The sequence below is a fragment of the Cyclopterus lumpus genome, chromosome 7 (assembly GCF_009769545.1).
Source record: "Cyclopterus lumpus isolate fCycLum1 chromosome 7, fCycLum1.pri, whole genome shotgun sequence".
Classification (NCBI taxonomy): Eukaryota; Metazoa; Chordata; class Actinopteri; order Perciformes; family Cyclopteridae; genus Cyclopterus; species Cyclopterus lumpus.
This window is the reverse complement of record NC_046972.1, coordinates 15,428,369-15,451,834: the sequence shown is the minus strand read 5'-3', so window position 1 is coordinate 15,451,834 and position 23,466 is coordinate 15,428,369. Positions and strand designations below refer to the sequence as shown.

The 23,466-nt window shown below is 38.6% G+C and overlaps 1 protein-coding gene across 1 annotated transcript; it reads left to right on the top strand.

Moving 5' to 3' along the window:
• The first annotated feature begins 711 nt into the window (after window positions 1-711).
• On the top strand, window positions 712-20,028 carry LOC117733515 (cryptochrome-1-like). The gene is made up of 15 exons (XM_034537243.1): window positions 712-876; window positions 2,359-2,522; window positions 7,842-7,950; window positions 8,151-8,293; window positions 8,522-8,706; window positions 11,706-11,794; window positions 12,073-12,213; window positions 12,392-12,703; window positions 13,973-14,124; window positions 14,510-14,712; window positions 15,159-15,260; window positions 15,443-15,568; window positions 16,165-16,245; window positions 16,531-16,655; window positions 17,190-20,028. Exons 2-15 carry the CDS (start codon window positions 2,365-2,367, stop codon window positions 17,193-17,195), a joined length of 1,932 nt encoding a protein of 643 aa, XP_034393134.1. The 5' UTR covers window positions 712-876; window positions 2,359-2,364; the 3' UTR covers window positions 17,196-20,028.
• The last annotated feature ends 3,438 nt before the right edge of the window (window positions 20,029-23,466 follow it).

The following is a 23,466-nucleotide window of genomic DNA, read 5'->3' as shown; positions in this document are numbered from 1 at the left end:
TCATATTTCAAAACATGAGTATACCTCTAAATTGTTCAGGCCAGTTTTTCATTTAAAAAAAGCATACATTGGATACGCGACTTTATTCATAAAAAAGAATCCCTTTCTATTGACATCATCTTTCGCTGATTGTTCATCACACCCCTGGTTGCTATTTGCTGCTGTGAGGGGGAACTTCAGTATTTCCATTGGTGGAACATTTTAGGAAATATGAAACGCTTGTACCGCTTCCTTGATTCCCATGCCTCTCAAACGTGACCTGGCATCGTCGTCTACATGTGGCGGCCAAGTGGCCAATGGGAACGTCGGATTGGATTCACGTCGCGGTTCACTTTTGACAAGTCTAGTGCAGCGTTCTTGAACTACGGTAAATAAGAAGATCGTATTTTGCTATCATATTTTACGGTTCACATAGACACTTAGCTAGGCGGACAATCCAACCATTTGAGCTTCTGTTTGATCCTCTCTTAATCCTCTGATTCTGTTATCAGTGTCAATATGTAAATATGTATGCTCAAAAGCACACAAAATGCGTTATTTCCTTGAATAAAAACGAAATGGTTTACACGGACACGTCATATATCTAAAAAATATTTTACATGTTTGGTAGACGCTGTCTGTAATTGGGCACTCGTTTATTTATTCAACCGTTATCCCTGAAGGCAGCATTAGAGTGGGATCAGTGTATGGAGCATGCGCAGTCAGCCTCACGCTTATGAAACAAAGTTGTGCGGCAGCAGAGAGCAGGTTGACTGAGTGACTCAGGCTTTAACTAGACCGGCACACATCGTTTACCCGTACACCAAAAAGGAAGGAGAAGAAATGTTTTTTTCCTTGGGCTTGACATAAATATCACCCTTTAGGAGCCAGCACGAGGTAAGACCTTTAGCATCTTTGAGGGTTTAGCTTTCATGGAAGCCAGCTATACTTTTTATACAGCGCCACCGCTTACATAATAATTGTTTTGGTGACCCCGTTTTGGTCAACAGAGATGTTGTTTCCTTGCCAAAGACTTCAACTTAAGGTATATTTTCCAAAGCCTGTATAAACTCCCGAATTGCAACCGCTTTTTATTTGTACCGTTATTCCAGAATTTATCCTGGATGAAGTTCATGAAGTGAATGTAATGTCCTCCTCCATTCAGAATAGATGGTGTGACCTAATGTCCAAGTCACTTAGTGGGATCCATCAAATTGCTTTTTTAAAGTATTCCTGCTTTTGTTTTCATAGTCAAGTGCATCGATGAGTAACTGATATAAACATCTGAATCGTGAGCTTTTTTCTTTCTTTATTGTGTCCACAGAAGGCTTATGTTGTACATTTCCTTTAGTACAATATATCTTGAATCATTCCCAAATTATATTATATTATTAAGATGTAAATATTTGCAAATTGTTTAAAATCTAATTGATGTGGATTGGCAACATCTTTCACATTAACCTTATTGCAATGCAATACTTGTAAGGCTCATATCAGTTGATCAAACACTCAGCTGGTGTCTTATCCAACTCCTGTCCCATATATTTTTACTTACATAAAGTGATGTTTATGTTGATTTTAGTTTAGTTTTGGAGTCGTTTCTTCCTAAATTACAGACAAGACATGAGTAGGCTTTTCTCAACACTGAATTGCAATATAAGATGTTCTGTAATCGGCAGCCAAATCCCTGAGAGTCAGTTGTCACGTTGGCTGGTAGAGTATCAAGACCGTAATGTTTTAATGCCTCAGTATCTGCCGATAATCGGGTTTTGTCCCAACTTGACTGCGGTCCAGTTTAAATTAATTTAAGTATATTAAAAATAAGTATAGTCATTTTTATTGAATGTTGCTTATACTGATCAACGCTGCATATAAACAAACTGCTGCTGGTGCGTCTTTATGCATGGAGCTTCTGGTGGTTATCACTTTAAGGGTTTGGGTATTGGCACTGGCATTGACATTTTTTAGATGATAACCGGCCCTATAAATATGTAAACAGAAAAAAGCAAAATACTTTAAGTAGGCTAAGCTGATCGGTTACATTCACATTATTGCTCATAGGAAATATTGATATTACACAAATCAACATAACAATAAAAAACAACACATTTGTCGACATGAATAAAAGGATAAAGAAATCGCATCTCTTTGTTCTTTGATTTGCTTGTGTTGACTCACTGAAAGGTGAGTTTTATTTGACTGCTGGGTCTATTTCAACCTCCAGAAAATAAGTACCATTCACCATTAAGGCATCTCTTCACAGTTTGCTACGACCAGCTCGGATTCTGATGATGATGATGATTCTTCTTCTTCTTCTTCTTCTTCTTCTTCTTCTTCTTCTTCTTCTTCTTCTTCTTCTTCTTCTTCGTCTTCTTTCAGAATTAAATGGCCCCAAATTCCATCCACTGGTTCCGGAAGGGCCTCCGTCTCCATGACAACCCAGCGATACTGCAGGCGGTCCGAGGGGCAGGCACCGTGCGCTGTGTTTACTTCCTGGACCCTTGGTTTGCAGGCTCGTCCAACGTTGGGGTCAACAGGTGGAGGTAAGATGATTCAAATTTTCTAGTGTTTTTTTTTTATTTAGTGGGGACATATTTATGGCTGTACCAAATGGCTTTTTTTACATTCAAAGCTTCTATATATATATATATATATATATATATATATATATATATATATATATATATATATATAGTTTTCTAATGAAGCCTTTGAATGTCTGTGTGTTTGTGTAATCGTTTTTTAAAGACTACAACCACTCGCTGTCTGCCCCTGAAGTAGTGCTATTGTGATCATCTATCATATCATCATGGTACCAATGAGGTCAAATTATATTTTGAGCTAGAATTATTTTCACAAAATCTAACTTTGTTTTCTTTTCATCTGGATGACTTGTTCGTTTTAAATTATTCCAATAACCAAAGTAAATGCACAGCTGTAAAAAGCCACTGTACCCCACCTGCTCAGTAGCAAACAGGAGACAGAAACAGTTAGAGACTAGCTGGTGAATATACTGGAGCAGTTAAAGAGACAGATTTGTTTCCTCAGGAGTTGGTCGAGAACAAAAAACAGAGCTAGAAGAAAGAGAATTCTGGACTAACATTCATCAAGTGGACACAAGCACTAATGAATGATTATGTTGCTTGAAGATGAAGCTTGTTTGATGAAGAAATAAATCCACCATATCAACTTAGAAGGTGATGATGTGCTTGTTTTCACTGTCCCTAAGTGGGGGAAAATAAAATCTGTTATTAATAGATTTAAAGAATAGTTGGCTTCCATAGTAAGGCTGACAAGACATCACACCATGTGTATTGATAACTGCAAGAAAAAACACAAGCAATAAGGGTGAGGAGAATAAATTATGTTTACAGTCTGTCAAATTAGGAATGTGAATTTCTCATATTTTATGTTATTAGTAATATAAAGATGACACCCAGTTACAGAAGAAAAGCTGGATGCTGCGACTCGCATAATGAGGCGTAGAACACGAGAGAACCACAGAGCTGCAGCGCTTCAACACACAACACGGTGTCAGCAGTTCTCTGCTTTTGAAGCATTATTTCTTGTATCTATGGCTTTATGATTTTGACTGGTGACTGGAGGCTTTTTGGTCTTGTCTTGGTTGTATTTTTTAATTATTATGTATTTTTTACCTTAATTTAAGTGGATTTAGACAACAACAAAAAAGGGTTTACAGCTTTGACCTGGATGCACCTGCTCAGTTGGCTTGCCTTTTTGTTTTAGTCTCTGCTCATGTAATCCCCATTATATTTATATTTTGATTGATATATATATATATATATATATATATATATATATATATATATATATATATATATAATGTGTGTGTGTGTGTAAATAAACTGTGTGTTGTGAGATAAAGCCCAGGGTTGAGGGAATGCATGTGAGTTCATATGAGAGCTGAGTCTGTTTGTAAAGCATCTGCAGGGGGACACAAGTCTATATCACTCCAACATTCATTGCTCGCTGGCCCGTTTTAACTCTGAGGTGCTAGTTGTATTTGCCACACTGGAGTAGTCAATAATAAATTAAAGTCACTGACCTAATGATATCCAGCTGATCATTATACTAAAAATGAAAACGGATCGCTGGCAGGAAAAACAAATCAATGACACTCATGTCTGTCTCACAGATTCCAAACAAAACATTTGCAGGCAACTGGTGAAGTAAATGCACTGTTTTTATTTGTACCAGCCTTTCTTCATATTTATACTTTACCTTTTATGAAGCTAATTGATAGCAGGTCAGTCGGCCTTCTCGAATGTTCTGCTATAACTGGTGGATTGTCTGCATCACTAGGATGCAAAATTGAAAACTTTGGTAACGCTCTTTTTTTATGTCCATATTTTCCTTAGAATTTTCTAGAACAAATCCAGAAAGAATCTAATTTTTTTGGATTAGTCGTAGGTAGAACAGAGACCCTATTAAGTTACGCTTAGTAAACAGCAGATAAGCTAAACATGCAAAAACAATGAAAAATAAATAAATAACATCTACATGCAAGCGGTTACTAAGCAATGAACTTAGGTTAAGTCTTATTCCAGTCTCGGGGGTTTTAGTGGTTCTTTCAAGAAAATGATTCTGAAAATAATGCTTTTGATAATTTTTGTAAGGGTTGCAGTTCTAATCTTAAATTAAATATATAGCTTTTATTCATATTAAGTGACAATGGACTTATTGTAAGTTGCTTACAAACTCAACATGAACTAAAATAATTATCCAAGAACTTTGTCTAAGCTAGAATTTGCATCACTTTGGTTGAGGAACTCTTTTTAAGGAAATTATTGGAAAAAAAGCCACATCACCATATAAATGTCTCTGAGCTCAAATGCTGTACCATTTCAGTTCTTTTGGGAGACCCGACCTCTGCCACTGCCAGACATCTCAAGTTGTTATGTTAATAAAATTGAATAGCAATATTGTTGTAGGTTTGTCATAAACGACATGCTATTCATCACATTAACTGAAATGCTTTGACATAATAAAAATCCAATGAGTCTTGTTTATCGCCTTTGTTTTCAAGCATTTTATCTGAAGAGATTATTTAGAAAGAAAGTTCAGAGCCATGTTGGATTGCCCAATGCTGAAAAAGCTCTCCAAAATGTATGTTATGCTGATGTGACTAAAAAGTAAATCTTTATTGATAACCCTTGTACTGATGTCTCCAGACCTAAACTGTTTTGTCATCTTGCATTTGTGTCAGACGCACACTAAAGTTCACACAACATCAGTACAGAAGGCCTTTTCAAAACAAAAGGTTTTAATCACAGAAATTCTAGTTAAAATGCATTTTGCACATATTATTGCAAATATTCTTTATTTAATCACATTATAATCTGGTATTGAACATAGCTTTAATAACAAAGAGCCAGAGCCAATGTGAACAGACTAACAAGTAATCTGTGACCAGAGTGATGTATAACATAGAAGTGTTGGGTAAAGGGAGAAGGCAAAAGCCAAAAAGTCTTTCCATCCAGGGGAAAATGTGAGAATAGTCTGAACAAGAGATGTAGGTCAGTGTGTCTTGTGAGTGGTTATGCAATTGTGACCTACTTAAAGAGAGGCTTTCTTGCGTGTCCTGTTAGTGACATACATTGGCTTGAAGAATAAAAGTCGTAATTCATTATCTTCTCAAAGATGCAAGATCTGAGGTTCACACACCTCATCAGCTTTTTCTCTTCCAGTGACCAAGGTTACCAACTATCCTTTTGAAAAATAAGTATGGATGGCAATCACAAATTAGATTTCATTGAATACTTCCAACTGTTCAACCTAAAAGAAAATCAAACCCTTGTCTTACAAAACACCCCCCAGACAATTATCTTTGCAAAAGCACATTTCCAATAAAAAGCAAAGGACCACCTAAGAAGATGTACACTTGTTAATATGCATTAGCTTTTTCTTGGGGTTTACTGCTCTTCATTCACACGCAACGGTTCAGTTAGCTACCGGATGTAGGCCAGAGCAGTTATAAGAACTGATGTGACCAGGAAGCCAGCACACACAGGCAGGTAGCCACTCCAAGAGGAAGTGCACAGCCAACCCAACAAAGGACACAGAAAAACGCAGGTGACCAGTCCGAGTCTCACAAATGTGGAAGCAAGAATTAATGCTCACACATAAGCACACACAGTCATTCACGTTTGGGCTCATTCTCATGGGCACAAACACACACATGCATACAACGTGCAGATTGAGAGCAAATGGAGCGTTGCCTGTAAAGGATCCTCCCTCTGGTTTAATGACCAGGCTAACGGGGTCAGATGGGAGGAAACAAAACCGAGCAGAACATCGTCCGTCTGCTATTCCTGTCGCCTGTTTTGCTTCGTCAGTGATCCTGGCAGATTCTGCTAATGCTTGGGACTGCACACCCTAGATAGGTGGTACTCAATAGTTTGACCTCTGGTAATAAAGTGAAGCCTGTTAGCGGGACAAATGTACAGGTTGTGGAAGCAGAGGTGTTATAGTGATAGAAGTCCTTATTAATCCTAACTGTCTTAAATTGTACAATCAGCCTTTACCCGTTGGGTTTTTCCAATTTTATTTTTATTTTTAAGCAGTAGTGTTGTGACAGTGGTGGAAAAACAAAATGTGTAATTATTTTTACCACATTAAGTTATTTCTGCATTTATAACTATACCCAAACTTGTGATAACTGTTTTTTGGCCAGAGGAAACTAGTTGTTTACACAACATTGACATATCATCATCTTTTTAGGTTAATTTGGAAAACTTAGCAAGTAGTTGCTTATTTACACAAGTGTGTCTGTGTGTCCACCTAATGAATGTAGGTACAATATTTTGTGATGTTATTTGTCTTAACTGTTGTTTGATGCAGTTGAGTTGGGAATATACAAGGAGACACTGTTAACTGAGACAGGAAGCCAATTAGCTTTTTTGTTTTTGTTAAGTCATTAAACTAAACTATTAAAAAAACTATTAAACAATCTATTGTGCTGTAAATGGCATTAGTTTCATTCACATAAACTATGACAAAATAAGTTTGACAATAACCTTTTTTTCTACCATGACTAAGAAGAGACGGCACCAACGTCCTTAAACACCAACTGTGGAAATAATAATAATAAATAATAGTCGATACACAAATAATATAGATAAACACATATTTGAAAACACACCCATGTTTGCTACTTAATTTGGTCTTAACAGTGACACGTTGATGGGTTTTAAAAATTAATGTTTTTTTTTGTTTTGTTTTTTGTTTGCTTATAGCATAAGTATCAAGCACAACCTTTTATTATAGATCTACTATAAACTACATATACTTAAATATACTTAGTTACAGAAAATACAACAATCTTTTTCCCATTTACATCAGCGCCCGCATATCCAGTGTACATGAATGGTCATGTGCTTCTTGTTCTCAGGCGTGTTAAAACCTAATTTTTAAATGAAACCGTGGATGCTTTCAGATTTTCAAATACACTTGTTTCAGATTTTCAAATACACTTGTTTTAGAGTTTAATGATAACAGACCACTTTGCATTACTTATAACTCCTGTTTAAAATGTTCATGAGGCAAAGATATTTAACTCATGGAAATTGAAGGTATTCTATACAGTTTGTTCAATGTTATCTGACTGCATGAAAGGCAGAATTGTGTTTCTAGAGTTGTTCATGTCTGCCTGAGTGGCTTATATTTGGTTGCATTGTCATTTTAAAAATAAAGGTAATTGTGACTGAAAATTGTTTTATAACTGTATTTTCATGTAACTTTTGTGGTTAAAAAATGTCAGAAGGAACTATTGGCCCCTGGGCATCTTCACTTTATCAAATTTGGCCCTCTTTGCAAAAAGTTTGGACACCCCTGCTCTACAGGTTTCTCCTCCAGTGTTTGGAGGATCTGGACGCCAACCTTCGGAAGCTCAACTCTCGCCTTTTTGTCATCAGGGGCCAACCCGCCAACGTGTTCCCACGGCTCTTTAAGGTCAGCATCTGCAGAACATTGGCACCAGCTCTGATAATCTCATTTGAACAAAGTCCCTTCCAGCTTCTCAAATGTGAGGTTTTGAAACTTGTTGCTATTTTTATAGCATAGCAAATGTTATATTGTTGGGTTTTGGACTGTCTGTCAGATAAACCAGCCTTTGAAGACGTCCGACTGTCAGCTGTCTCTCTCTGTCTCAGGAGTGGAAGATCTCTCGCCTGACCTTTGAGTATGACTCTGAGCCTTTTGGGAAGGAGAGAGACGCTGCCATCAAGAAGCTGGCCATGGAGGCAGAGGTGGAGGTCATCGTGAAGACATCACACACCCTGTATGATCTGGACAAGTAAGCAAAATACACACAGTTAATGTGTATGTGTGTGTATTCTTGTATGAATGCGCGTGTGTCTATATTTTTTAAACCTTTTCTGTATGTACAGTATGTTAATGTCATAATTTTCTCTTTTCAGTGTCAGCGTTGTTTCTTAAAGTTTTTTTTGTTTAACTTTTTTAAACATTAAGTTTTATTTCAGATTTAGAAATGTGACACTTCCCTGTCTCCTTTCGTCCCCAGGATCATAGAGCTGAATGGTGGACAGCCTCCTCTCACCTACAAGCGTTTCCAGACTCTGATCAGTCACCTGGATCCTCCTGAGATGCCTGTGGAGACACTGTCAGACACCCTGATGGGTTGCTGCGTCACCCCCATCTCTGAGGACCACGGAGACAAGTACGGGGTCCCGTCCCTGGAGGAGCTGGGTGAGAAAACAAACGCACACCCCTGCACAAGTATAGATATGGTGTAGGCAGCAAGAGGAGAACCCCTCAAACCAACCCCTGCAGAAACAAACATTAGAAATATGGCTAATGTGGTGTTTTAATAAGCTTGCAAGCTGCAAAAGGGTTCAACAGCCACGTATCTCAGTGAGCTGCGGAAATCTCTTCGTCCATACATTGTGTTACACTGGGATTTATACAGCATATGCACCCCCTCCTTCATAGCCCCCCAAATGACAACAGAGAAGGTCATTGGATAAGGAACTGATAACAGAACAAAGAGGAGAGTGTCTTGGTTTCGGTCATCTGTCCTCCCATCTCTACTCCCATCTCTACATTCCACCGTCACACTAACCCTCAACAATGCAGTGGTGAAGATATACTGACAGATATACGTTTGTGCAGTCACATTTCTGACTTGTTTTTACTCGACTGGAATTCATTTTCTCTGTGGCAGTAAAACCCATTGAAAGAGGTTCAGTTAAACTGGATTGCCTAATAATGAGGCCTGACTAACTGTAAAATACTATTTATTAACAGATTAGAACAAGCTTGCTAGCCTTGGATCATTAAAGGGATAGTTCAGATTTCTGAAGTGGGATTGTTTGAGGTCCATAGTCAGTGTATTATAAACAGACAGGAGTACCTGCAAGGGAGAAAAGCTACATCATCTCCAGAATTATTGTTTTATATTCCGGCCAAACTCCTAATATGCTTCTTCGTTAAATCACCATTTTCTCCTCGGCTTAAGAACAACCTTCATCTTTACCAGGATCATATCTTAAGTCTAAAGGGAAACTTTTCAGGACCAAAACATTGGTCATACACACTTTATAATGATGTAGCAAAAGTCAAAGACAAATTTGACGTGTTTGCCTTATGACTCCAGGATATAATCAATAGACCAGTAGTACATATGTGTCTTCCCTCTACAGCAGGCATGCCCAAAGTCCATTGGCCCGCGGTCAGATTTCATACGGCCCGCAGATTCGGTCTTATAATGTGTTAGTTATGGCTCGCTAGCTCTGTCAGAATAAATAAATCATACAAATGTAAAGATGTAATTCCTCATTTCACCACACGGTGGCAGCACCGTTCTAAAGGCGTTCACACCAAACGCGTCGCGGGCGGAGCATCTCAACGCTGATTGGCTGGCGAGTTGAGATGCCCCGCCCGTTGGGCTGCCGCTGCTCGAGTAGCGCTGGAAGCGGAAGTTATCGAGACGGAGTCGGTGAAATTTCCCGAGCTGTGTGAGCCTATGGGTGAAAAAAAAAAAAAAACTTACGTTGTTTTTTTTCAAACCCAGACTTACGGGAACACAACAAGTATACAGTAGAACTAGCGGTTATTTCGACCGTGGTGAATGGCGGCAATGATAACTGTTTTTACGGAGACGAGCCACGGACCCATTGAAAGAGGTTCAGTTAAACTGGATTGCCTAATAATGAGGCCTGACTAACTGTAAAATACTATTTATTAACAGATTAGAACAAGCTTGCTAGCCTTGGATCATTAAAGGGTTAGTTCAGATTTCTGAAGTGGGATTGTTTGAGGTCCATAGTCAGTGTATTATAAACAGACAGGAGTACCTGCAAGGGAGAAAAGCTACATCATCTCCAGAATTATTGTTTTATATTCCGGCCAAACTCCTAATATGCTTCTTCGTTAAATCGCAGAAGAGCTTTGGCAAAATAAAAGACTTGAAATACTAGATGTTATTTGAACTAGAATAAATGCATTATGTGACACCTAAAAACTGACAAAATATTATAAAGACCTTTGATTGATTAAGACGTATACAAAATGACAATCCCTTCCATGATTAACATGCTCATTAACCCTCCCTAAACTGTCAATCCAGTTTTTCTATTTGAAGGAACATCTGATCCTCACTATTGTATTAACAATCAAAAATCAAGTTTCTTTTGAGATGTCAGGTTTCCATCCAAAACAGGGTTACAGGTCCCTTCATACTATTAATTGCACTGAAGCCATCTGCCGCCTACACCCTAAATAAGATGTAAGGATTTAGAGCTCTAATACCATCAGTCGAGATGTCTGGTTTCCACTCACCAAAGGCCACGTCCTATTCAAACGCTTACAGTATTGCAGGCATGTGCTCACACCTGCACTCAGTGTTCCGATTAACTCTGTGGGTTGCCTGGTGTGAGCCATTGCAAAGAGTTAAGTAGATTTGTAAATAAAAAATCTTTATAAAATGTTTTCGACTCCAGGCAACTTTCCCCAGGGACAATTTTGTTCAAATCACTGCGTTTCAGCTCCAGGGACCAGGGTTTAAATTAATTTCAAGGGACACTTCACTGCCCTAAAAGGTCCTGGTTGTTCAGTACTTTTTGAAAGAACAGGAACTTTCGGATGGAGTTTGCAGGGATGATTGTCTCTGATTGGTCTAACACAGATCGCCGCTGCTTCTACCTCATAAAACATGGAAATACCCTAATATGGATGGACAAGAGGAAAGCATTTATCTTTGTTTGATCATGTAAAATGTAAAGTTCTGCTTTGCTCTCGGCTTCCCAACTCATTTTTTTGAAAACACAAGAAAAATTTTGCAAGATAATTAAATACCCATCAAACACTTAACAGATGATTTACTGTGGAGGCTCTTGGCTTAGTTTTCCTTTTAATTAATTATAACGTGTCAGTGAATATTACGTAGCAGTAAATGTTGCTGAATGCTAATATTCAACAGCTACCCAACTACATATATTTTATTGATAAGATAAATGAGGAGAAAAGTGAACTAGTTTCTCCATTACCGAAACAGCAACCAATTAGACGTTGCTGGTCATGTTTTGTAGGAGCTATTCTCTGGTTGGAGGCCTGTTGATAACCTGGATGAAACTACATATTGTTGTTATTGTCGTGTACTTGACATAACTGAAGGCTGGTTGATTCATCCAATATACGAGTGCAACACTGTTGTCAACCAGGAAGCTGATTCAGATGATTGTTTTTAGGCTTCGACACTGAGGGCCTGCCTACAGCGGTTTGGCCGGGAGGAGAGACCGAGGCTCTGACCAGGATAGAGCGCCATCTGGAAAGAAAAGTCAGTACTGCATCTGCATGCTTGAAGTTAATCAGAGAACATATTTATGATGGTTTTAAATAGAATTGATACAATATAATCGTATGTATATTATTATTAGCAATATTTCATTTAATATCACTGCTATAATAAATACTGGTATATCGCAACTCCCCCAATTGACATGCTTTTCTTTTTCTGTATCATATTCTTTTAAATGATAATTTAATATAATTGTGTCCTGGATCTTCCATCTTACTCCTTCCTCCCTGCATCTCTTTGTCTCTGTCTTTTTCCAGGCGTGGGTGGCTAATTTTGAGCGTCCCAGAATGAATGCCAACTCACTGCTGACCAGCCCAACAGGCCTCAGCCCTTACCTGCGCTTCGGGTGCCTCTCTTGTCGCCTGTTCTACTTCAAGCTCACTGAACTTTACCGCAAGGTCAGTTTACAACTCATCCACTGCAGCTCACTTTGAGTGAAGTTGTTTTTAATTGGCTGCTATGGAAGTGTGAAGTCTTCCAGGTGTTATTATATGTGTGCGTCACCGTGTGGATCACAACGTCACAGAGACTTAATTTACAACACTTGCTATTCTTGCTGCGTTTATTTTAACCCAGGTGAAAAAGAACAGCTCCCCTCCACTCTCCCTGTATGGCCAGTTGCTGTGGCGGGAGTTCTTCTACACCACAGCAACCAACAACCCACGCTTTGACAAGATGGAGGGGAACCCCATCTGCGTCCGCATCCCTTGGGATAAAAATTCGGAAGCACTTGCTAAGTGGGCAGAAGCTAAGACAGGTTTTCCCTGGATAGACACCATCATGACTCAGCTGAGGCAGGAGGGCTGGATCCATCACCTGGCCAGGCATGCAGTGGCTTGCTTTCTCACCAGGGGAGATTTGTGGATCAGTTGGGAGGAAGGAATGAAGGTGAGAATACAGGAATGTTCAGAACGGGAGGGGAACAACAGGGGATATGAGACTAGACATAAATAATGCCTTTATTTTTTATTTATAACTACTGTATGTCTTATACTATTGCTATTACTATACTATTGTGTTTCTTGTCATGCACCATTCACCAAGCCAAATTCCTTGTATGTGGAAACATACTTGGCAATAAACCGTTTACGTTTACGATTCTGAAATGCAAACAATCACAGACTAGTACCCCCCTGGAATGATGTAACCCCGTATCGGCCTATTTCTAAACAAACACTGACAGACCATTTATATTACTGCGTATTAGGGCCATTGTTGGTTTAAAGACATTACTGAACTCCAGGACGCATCATTTCACATTGTTGCATCAAGATAGTTCTCTATCACTGTCAAGTTTCCGCTTTTTGGACCTTTGCAGTTTCCCCACTTGATAGGGATTGAGTCGTCTACCACAGATTTAAAACTGGATTTCACTCATGACACAACAACTTGTACTTTTTTCCTCTTTTTATTTTGGTAGGTTCAGTCTCAAAGTTATTTTAGTTCTCCAGACAAATGAAGCAAAGCTCCATTAGTTGAAAGGTGAAAAACCTTAAACAGAAAAAACACATTTCAATGCAACTGCACAAAGCAAAAGCACCCATCTCAAACTGAGATAACGCACCAGTGCACCCACACTATACATTTCACCACATACAGCCATCCCAGCTGTGCCTCCACCAACATGCGATCAGCAAACATAAAAGACACCGCACAATCCACCATAAACAAGCCAGAAACCTCCACACCAACGACGTGACAAACAATTAACACCCTGTCGTCACACGTGAGCAGTCTGCGGAGCCCCGTGACGCGTCTAGCGCTCGCGCTAACCAGTGACGTGGTCTTTCAGTGTGAGTAGAGCCGCTCTTACCGGCTGCCTCTCCGGGCTTGTAGACGTCTCTCTTTCATTCCGACCTGACGCTCTATCTGATCTGACTTTTTTACAAGCGCCCCGCTGTTACTTCCGGTCTTTAAAGCTCCGCCCCGTTTCCCCTGTCTCAACAATTACTTTGTTTATTGGTTAATTTGCGATTGTTCCTCCATGTCCCTAATTGTTTTATTAATCTACAATAATTTGTATTTCTTTTTTTCTTATTTTTTATATCTTTTTCTCTAAAATCAATGTTTGATTTGACAATCACGATGACACTTAAAGAAACCTCTGCATCAAGTGTAAAACAAACATCTGGTGAAACGGTTGTTTTTGTGTGACAGGTCTTTGAGGAGTTGCTTCTAGATGCAGACTGGAGCGTGAATGCAGGAAGTTGGATGTGGCTGTCCTGCAGTTCATTTTTCCAGCAGTTCTTCCACTGCTACTGCCCCGTGGGCTTCGGGCGACGCACCGACCCCAACGGAGACTTCATTAGGTGGGTACTTTTCCTGGCATTGGCCCTTGGTGCTAACAGCTGACCTCCCATCTAGATGGCAGCCTTCCTCCCGCTTTCTTTCTGGACTACGTGCTGACAAGGAAACACAATACTATGTGTTTCTATGGACAATACAATATTAATGCAGGTTCAGTGTGTCAAATAAGTTTTAGAAATTAACATATGTGACAGGATATCACAGAATATTTCACAATTATACTTGATAACTTTTGAAATTGAAAAAACCCCACAGTTGTAGCTATTTAAGATAGCTTGGACACTTATTGCCTAACATTTCGAAATAATTGCATCCCTGATTTACTCTGTGACCTTGCACATCAGGTTGATACAAGCCTGCAAATCGAATGTCTCCCTCTTCTTCCAGACGATACTTACCTGTCCTCCGAGGTTTCCCTGCTAAATTCATCTATGACCCATGGAACGCTCCAGAGTCCGTGCAGGTAGCCGCCAAGTGCATCATAGGCGTCCATTACCCGAAGCCCATGGTGCACCACGCAGAGGCGAGCCGACTTAACATCGAGAGGATGAAGCAGATCTACCAGCAACTGAGCCGATACAGGGGACTGGGTAAGAGATCAATTAATTAACTAAACTGCAGGGCAGTGCCAGTTGCCAGAAAGTTATTGCAATACCCTGCCGTCAAAAACAGTATGATAACCAATTTTAGTACTACTAGTACATAAAGAATGACCTGTAGAAGAAAAAAATATATAGGCTATTGTGCTGAGAAGAGTCATTTTCTGCATCACGTTATATTATTTTGAATAGGTAAAAATTGTAAATTTGTTTTTATTTATAACTACTGTATGTCTTATACTATTGCTATTACTATACTATTGTGTTTCTTGTCATGCACCATTCACCAAGCCAAATTCCTTGTATGTGGTAACATACTTGGCAATAAACCGTTTACAATTCTGATTCTGAAATGCAAACAATCAGACTAGTACCCCCCTGGAATGATGTCCTCTCCCCTCGAGATAGAAAAGTAAATATGGGATTGTGTCTCTCAGGCATGCTGGCGTCAGTGCCGTCCACCAATGGGAATGGAAATGGAGGAATGATGGCCTACACTCCTGGAGAGCAGCAGTCGGGGACCAACAACAACTCACATTGTAAGTCAATTAAAAAAGAATAAAGGTGTGTCACATATTTTTTTGTCATTATTATAATAATAATACATTTTATTTGTATAGCTCTTTATAAATGGAGGCACCCATTTTGGTTGGTGCCTTCAAATGGTGTGGTAAATCCTCTCATGGCAAACAACAGTTTCATCTGTATTATTCGTTTCAAGTGCCTGAAGTGTCGGGAAGCTCCGTTGCAACGGGTAACGTCAGCGGGAGTATCCTACTCAATTTTCACAATGACGAACCCATGGAGCCTGGCAGCAGACGACTGCAACTGCACTCGCAACAGTATGGTAGGGCATCCCCTGACACTGGCTTTTTACATTCAGTCTGGCTTTTATGCATATCGCCACCATTTTTAAATACATTTTAGAATGTACAAGACAGATTTACGTCGAGATTTATCTTCTCAGGCATGTCGTCAGCCTTCTTTGTTAAGCTGTCACTCATGATACCGCACCCCTGTAGTTGAAACCACGCCCCCACGCCACATCCCGGCCAAAAGTCTGAACCTGAAAAAAAACGATCTGAAAGTGAAAAAAAGATCTGAACCTGAAAAAAAGATTAAAAGTATAAAATATGCTACTGAAAAATGAAAAAATATATTTTATTCGGAAAAAAAAACATAACTGAATCTAAATTATATTTAAACCAACAAAAGCATTTGTTGCTTCATAACATTAACTGATACATTTATTTGCAAACAGCAAGCAAGTTAGTTGGCTTTCGTGGAGACATTTTTATTTACTGTCATGCAAAAGCATTAAAAACACTGTCACATTTATCTGCTTTCAAATAAACCATAGACCATAGGAAGTTGTATATGATATCTAACTTTTCAGCGAGCCTAAAACCACCAAGTTCAGAGTTTTTGACGTGACGGTTGCAGGATACCACTCAGTGCCAGAAGCCACCAAAACCATCACCAGCAGCCAAGTCTACCACAAGTTTGCTGTGCCTCAACTCCCAGGTAGGAAACCGAAGGTTTCTGGTGCCACTATCTCTCTTGTGCTATCAGATGCTCAGGGCCTGTATTTGATAGAGAGGATACGTAGCCTACCTCATCTAGTGTGTATGAATGCTCCCACACAAGGGCGACTCTATTCCCCCTCCATCACCAACACCAGGTTCTTCCCAGTGGAGGGAGATCACAGAAGATTCACCGAACTAGACCTCATATATTTTACTCACACATCCACCTCAGAGTGTTTTTGATAATGAGAAAGTTTTTCTTCCTGCATCGTCGGACGTTCAGGACTCCGCTTGCACAGCAGAAGCAGTATCACAGGAAAGCGGGAACGCGAGTCGGAGCGAGAAGGGTCGGGCGAGAAAGACCCGGCGTCCTGCTCTGCGCACAAGATACAGCGGCAGAGTGCAAAGGTCAGACTACTGCTCCTTTATAGTACGCAATATATTTTATGGCACTATTGATATGAATGAAAATACAATTTGGCCCTTTTCTTATGTTTTATTTTATAGTGAAGAGCATAAAAGCTTTTATGTATTGTTGAGATCATTTTTTTAACTGAACTGGTTGTAACTTAACATATTTTGTAGTTGTGTGTATGTGTTTTACAAAGAAAATAATGCAGCTGTAGGTGCCTTTATGCTGCTGGTGTGTGTTACCCATTATATATAACAAATTCTAAAAGTGATTGTTGAGTAAAGCAAGTTTTATATCTACACAGTACAGTAAATCTATCCCCAAATGATTCAGGACACTAGGCTGAACGATTGTGGGCGACCGAACCTGTAAAAGAAAGAGTGCAGAAAAACGAGGTGTCGCAACCTTTCAGCTGCTTTGACTATTGAGTGAAAAAATACCTTTTTGCAAAATTAGAAAATGGGGTGTGCAATGTTTTCTCTCGGTAAAATCCTGTGTGTGTGTGTGTGTGTTCCCTATTCTTCCTGCAGACCTAGAGCAGGCGGTGGAGAGACTGAATCCCAATTGGAGTCAGCGCAGAGAGGAAATCCTAATGTTGCCACCTGTTCTCCAAACACACGCAGACATGCCGCCTCTTCAAACGTCTTAAACTGCCCTCTGTCTTTACAGTCAGACAATTCCCAGTGGAGGAAACACAAAGGTGAAAACATGATTGTGATTTTTATTTTATTTTTACACAAATTTAAAAGGGGTATGACATCAGTTTCCATTGACCTCTGACCTCTTGCAGTTGCGTACAGAAAGGACACGCGTGACGACCTCAGAGGAATGTGCGAAAAGATATCGCCTCAAACTTACAGCTAGATAAAGTATTTTCTAAAAAAAAAAGCCAGTATGAACGCTGTGTGAACGCTGAAGCAGCTATAAATGTAAGTAATGGAATATGTAATATTTTTTAAAGCTGCAAATACAACTATATCAATTACCTTGTCTGCTCTTTCATACACCAATGTAAAACCAATAATAATTTAGTCAGTTTATGGAACTAATTTTACTACTGCTTTGTATTGTGTTCGTCCTTAATGTGCTGCATCTCATAGTGCTCACTAGGAAAACACCATCACCTCACACATGCTGAACGGTCAGCCTCACTCCAGGAATATGTTGTTGTCACAAGTTGTTTACATTGGGAAAAGGCTGTTTATACTGATATTTAATATTTATGTTTCTCGTGTTGTAGAGATGAAACGTTTGTAAATATGCCAAAAAGACTTTTACCAAGATTGTTTTTCCCAGATAAAATGTGTCCATCCAACAATGAAGGACGCTGTTATTCTAATCTCTAAACCAGGGATAACCAAACCTTTTTGAATGTGGGACATATACAGCCAAATCTAACAATTAATTAAATACTTTTGAACTCTAATACAGTGCATGGCCTAAGAGGCCACTTAAAACATAATGATGTAAATATTAAGACGCAACAAACTGAACATACAGAATTGGTCAAATATTAGTTACGGAGATCATTTCTCTAAATTTAGTTGACATTTAGTCTTTAAACTAGGGTGTACAACGTACATTCAGTGAAATGTTTTAGAAATACGCTGAAGCCATATTCTAGTTTTTATTTATTTTATTAAAAGCAGGCCATTTAAAAACGGGTAGCTGGTCGAGGTTCGGCCAGCCCAGTTTTAAACCGTATTAAACTCTGATTTCAATGAGCAAAGTGACTGAGAGCACACGAGCAGTCACAGTAACTGCCTGGAAGGTTATTTTCAGGGACGTTATTGAGAGTATTAGTAATTGAGAAATGTGTAATTTGTCGAGCCTCTCTCACTAGTTTTCATGTAAATGTCGGGTTCTTCAGGCACTGGAGGTCCAGTCGATGAGATATAGGGTTGAGGCAACCGTCAGCACTGTGTATGTGTCATCCCTCCCGCTGGCTGGTTTGCATGTGTCATCACTAGATTTGTATCGACAGCTAAAAGCTGATATTTTTCTGGTTTTCCAGACATTATTCAAGACTTAGATGTCAAAGATATCAAGGAAACCGGTTTGGAGATTAACTTCTGTCAAATACCACGTCAGAGAGATCACAGACAGTTGGGTGCAAACTCCTCTCTCATTTTTCTAAGATTTCTTATAAAAAACTAAAAACTTGCTCGACAAAAAGGAAAGAAAAAATAAATATAACAAAGTTGAGTCAACACTAATTCTGTCAGCTGACCAGAAACCAATATTCCTCAGAAAGGATAACGCTCTCCTCTTGAAGGATGTATACTACTGCACAGGGAGTTCAGCAATATACATGTATGGATACCTGCAACATTTTAAAACCTGGATATATTTCAAACTGAAAATAAAAACTAACCAATGAATAACCTTTGCAAAATGACTACAATTGGATATATAAATTTGTAGAAAATAGAGTTGTTCTAATACCGATGCAATATTGGAAATGCCTCCAATGCAGCCTAAAATGAGTATCAGCCGTGACACCAGTCTATGCACCCGTGATATCATTCATCACCCATTTACCCAATCATTACCTCCTGCCTGATCAGTCGTACATGTACAGAGTCGTACTACACACATGGTTAAAAATGTATCGTGCACCCTAATTTTTCTCTGATAATGCTAGCAAAGTAATGTAACACGGACAAAATAGATATTTGAGAGGGAATAATGACCTCTCTTCTCGACACTAGCTCAAAGCAACTTATTGTACCAATCAAAACCAGGTTTTTAATCAAAGCAAATATTTAAATGAATCTATTTATTTTTATTTTCATACGCACTGTGCATTTGTGTATCGGCCGATATAGAGTACCGATCTGATACACACATTCAGGTATTGTGATCAGGAAGGGAAAAGAGAATGAGAAGAGTCTCAAAATGGCTTGAACTTGGCTTAAATGAATTCAACCAGAGAATGTAAGAACTTGGCTAAAAAATCACAGAAGCAAAAAAGTGACAAATACATCATTTGAAGTGCCAACATTTTGTGCCAAATAAAGAAGAGTAATAAATGAAGAGTTTATATTGTGTGCAGTACTCCATATTGTTCATCTATGACCACACTGCCCTCAGCTTCAGGAGTAACTCAGAGGGAATAAAGGGGAAGGAGGCAGAGATGTAGTGTCTTTGTTCTGTATTGTTTCAAGAGGATTTGAACATTGTCAGGTTTCTGTAGCTTTTATCACGATGATTCTGTTTTGTTTTATTCTCCCTTCTGTGACATGAAGGTGAAAACAAATGCCATCCATTGTCTTATTATGCTCTTTTTCAGTCTCTCCTATTGTTGTAAAAAGCTTTTCTTGTGCTTGACCAATTTCAATGCGGGAAATAAAAATTGTTACAACTTGACATATGTTCACCTTTTTGTCTTCTTCATGAGCATTGACACAGTTCTTGACCATCACACCCAGACGGATACCGGATTCCTTTGCTGTAGTGTGAGCTGCATGTTTATCTTTAAACATACTCACTGACTCATCACTGACTCTGGATTGAGATATAGAAAGAGACTGAACAAGTAACAGCTCGCCATGCTGGGACACGCACAACCTCAAATAGATTTTGAAATACCAGTGAACTTGTTTGACTGGATTTGGTAACACCTAGCTTTTTGTGGTAGATATTTAAAGACTGCAATTTGATATAACTTCCACCCACTACAATTAATCGAAACCTCTCCCCCAGACTATTCACAAGGTTTCCAAACTCAGTTTCTGCTTTGTCTTGCACAATCAAATCACCTTTGCATATTCTTATTTTACATTTGCATTTACTTGACACAAATAAAAGCATACAAAGTTAAATGTAAACGTTAATGATTTATAAGAGGTTGCCTATTAGGTGTGGTTTGTCTTATATTTCCTTTGTGCCTGTGGCAGATGTTGGACATTCAACCTTTAAAATGTAATATTGAACTTAAATTGATTTCAAATACATCTAATGAACTTTTTAATGTGATAAATGTGTGAACGCCTGTCCCTATCAATACTAAAATGCAGGTATAGTATCACCAAGTATGTTTTCTTTTTTTGTTAATCAACCTATTTTTGTAACATTTTGAACTTAAACTGTAAAAAAGGATTGTTACATTTAAAAGTTTGATTAAGTTTAGTTTAATACAGTATTTTAAAAAAGCAAATTTAAATTTTACTTTATTTTACTATTCATTTTAAATTCACTTATCAAAAACCTTCGAGGACAGGAGTTTTTGTTAGCTTCACTTAACTAAAAAAAGTTTTGCATTTCAATTTGATTCAACTACCTATTTCAAACTTCATAAAAGTCAGTTTATATGTGTTACCTTTTAAACGTTAATGGTTTAAGTGTAGATAACCAAGTTCTATTTCAAAATTAATGTTACTTTGTGTCTGGAAAACTAAAGAGTAAATTGTTCAACACGGCTGTTTGTCACAGTTCCTTTTTAAATATGTGTATTTTCCACAACACAAAGTAATCTCCATCACAACACATATAAATATTTTAAGTAACATTCATAAAAATAACAATAATGCTATTTAATACTTTTGGAAATTGTGCCGATATGGTTGCAATCAATGTATACAATTTGAAAAGTTAAAAGCTATTATTTTATTTAAACGATGCAAAAATTTCTTTAAAATCCTGAAAAAACATACATTTATATTTTTGGGCACATCTGTGTGAAATTTCATCAGATATTTGTGTGTGTTTTTTGTGTGACAATTTCTTCTTAGGTTTATTTATAAATTATATATTACATAAAATACTTTATCACAGCCACTATCAAGTGTTTCTACACAGAGCCCAATATACGATAGTTGAAGAATCACCCGTAGTCATATCCCACACATAAAAAAATGTTTATTTTGTGTGGGATGAAATTGAACCCACAGTAATGTATGTATGGGCACTTGCAAACATAAAGCATGTTCTTCACTTCTTAACGTCTTCTCATTTCCTCGTTTTTCTTTCAGCACAGATGCAGGTTACCCATGTCTCTCTCTTTCTCAAACACTTACACACACACACGCACACACACGTTCTCAGATGGCCTCTCTATACTTGTATGACCCTTATTGATATGATACATTGCCTAGCCTTTTACCGTTACCTAAACCCAATTCTAACCTTAACCCATAGAAGCAAGTGTTAACCTTTAGTCCTTAGTGAGGACCGGCCAAAATGTCACAGTGCAGAAATGTCCTCTTTAAAATGGATAAAAAACTTAAATTGGCTCTGGCAAAGATAGCAATACAAACATACATACGCAAACCATTCACACCACTCCGTCAAACATCAGTGTTTGTGAGACAGCAGATGCAAAGCATGTAGTGGCTTGGACCAGCAAGGCATGTTATTTAAGGCAGCCAGCGAGCAACAAAGCAAATGGTTATGAACTAAAGGTTATCAGAGTACAAATTGGGAAGCGAATAAATACATGAAAAAAACAATAATTATTTTCAGAAAAAAACTCTAAATACAAGTGTCAGCTGTAGCTCATAGGGATGAGTGGTCGTCCCGTAACCACAAGGTACCCGGTTCGATCGCCACTCTCCCCATAGTTTCATGTTGAAGTGTCCTTGAGCAAGACACTTAACCCCCAGTTGCTCCCCAGGCACTTCACTGCATCCCACTGCTCCTTAATAACTAAGGATGGGTCAAATGTAGAGAAGAATTTCCCCACGGGGATCAATAAAAAGTGTACATTTATTTTTCATTTTCTCCCCTTACGGACCCTTTTTTACTTTACAGTAAACTTGGATTGTACTCATTTTTGACAATCTGATTGTCTTTGGCGATTACCCACCTGACAAAACATTTGTCCATGTCAATTCAACAATAAACTGTACTTCTGTCATCTTGTTACACTTTCTGTTGTCATGTGTCGCCCTCACTGTTGTTATCAATGTTGACTTTATATTTATTTAAATTATTGTATTTTAGTCGGGGACATCCAGCAGCCTGTGACTCACAGACCAAACAGTAATAAAGTGTTGTGGCCTGCTTTCCATGTGTGTGGGGGTGTGTTGAGGGAGTCCCTGTATGCATACATGAAAATTAGGAATACTACACAAATGGCTAGAAACCCCAACCCAACAACAACACCAACAACATTAACAATGTTTGATACAATTTCCATTCTGTGTGTGACCATCTTTTGTTCCTGCTCTCCTATTTCCTTGGACTTCCTCCATCAACCAACCTGTTTGCTTTTATTACCCAAAATCAACAAAGCATCCCAGGTCTTCCGCAGGTATATAACGAGGTTTTGGAAACAGTCTTTCAACAACAAAAATACAACAACGCCTTGATGAAAGGCTAAAGTGTTTGTTTCATTCAATATTTTTACATGGCGGCCATTTTGGTCTCACGTCATGGTGATTAGTCAGACAGCTAAATTGGTATAGTGAGGTGGTCCGACCATGTGTACCTCAGATGAGTGTTGAAACGGTCAAAACATAGACAGGTAAGTCTGTAAAGATCCCCAAAATAATCTCAACAAAGGGAGGCGCTGGATTCAAGGTTACAATGTTGAAGGAAAGACCTAGTGGACCAGCCTGATTAGTAGTAAACGTTAGCTAGCAGGTGTTTGTTTGCCAGGTGATATTTGTGTTTGTCAACTGGGACCCTTAAGTGGACATTGAAGGCGTCATTGGTGTGTTCACCTTACTTACGGAGCGCAACTTTCAACACCATAGACAGCGCCTTTCTGTGACGCATTCTCTGGCAACTAAAACGGTACAAATCTCTTTGTGGTCTATACATTAACTTCATAGGCTAAAGCATGAAAATAACTTCCCAAACGGA

What these genes read in the sequence shown, in the direction of transcription:
- LOC117733515 (XM_034537243.1), top strand. Translation starts at nt 2,365, where the DNA reads ATGGCCCCAAATTCCATCCACTGGTTCCGGAAGGGCCTCCGTCTCCAT. An exon ending in TGTTCCCACGGCTCTTTAAG is followed by an intron (nt 7,951 to 8,150) that starts GTCAGCATCTGC and finishes TCTCTGTCTCAG; the next exon opens with GAGTGGAAGATCTCTCGCCT. An exon ending in CCCGTCCCTGGAGGAGCTGG is followed by an intron (nt 8,707 to 11,705) that starts GTGAGAAAACAA and finishes GATTGTTTTTAG; the next exon opens with GCTTCGACACTGAGGGCCTG.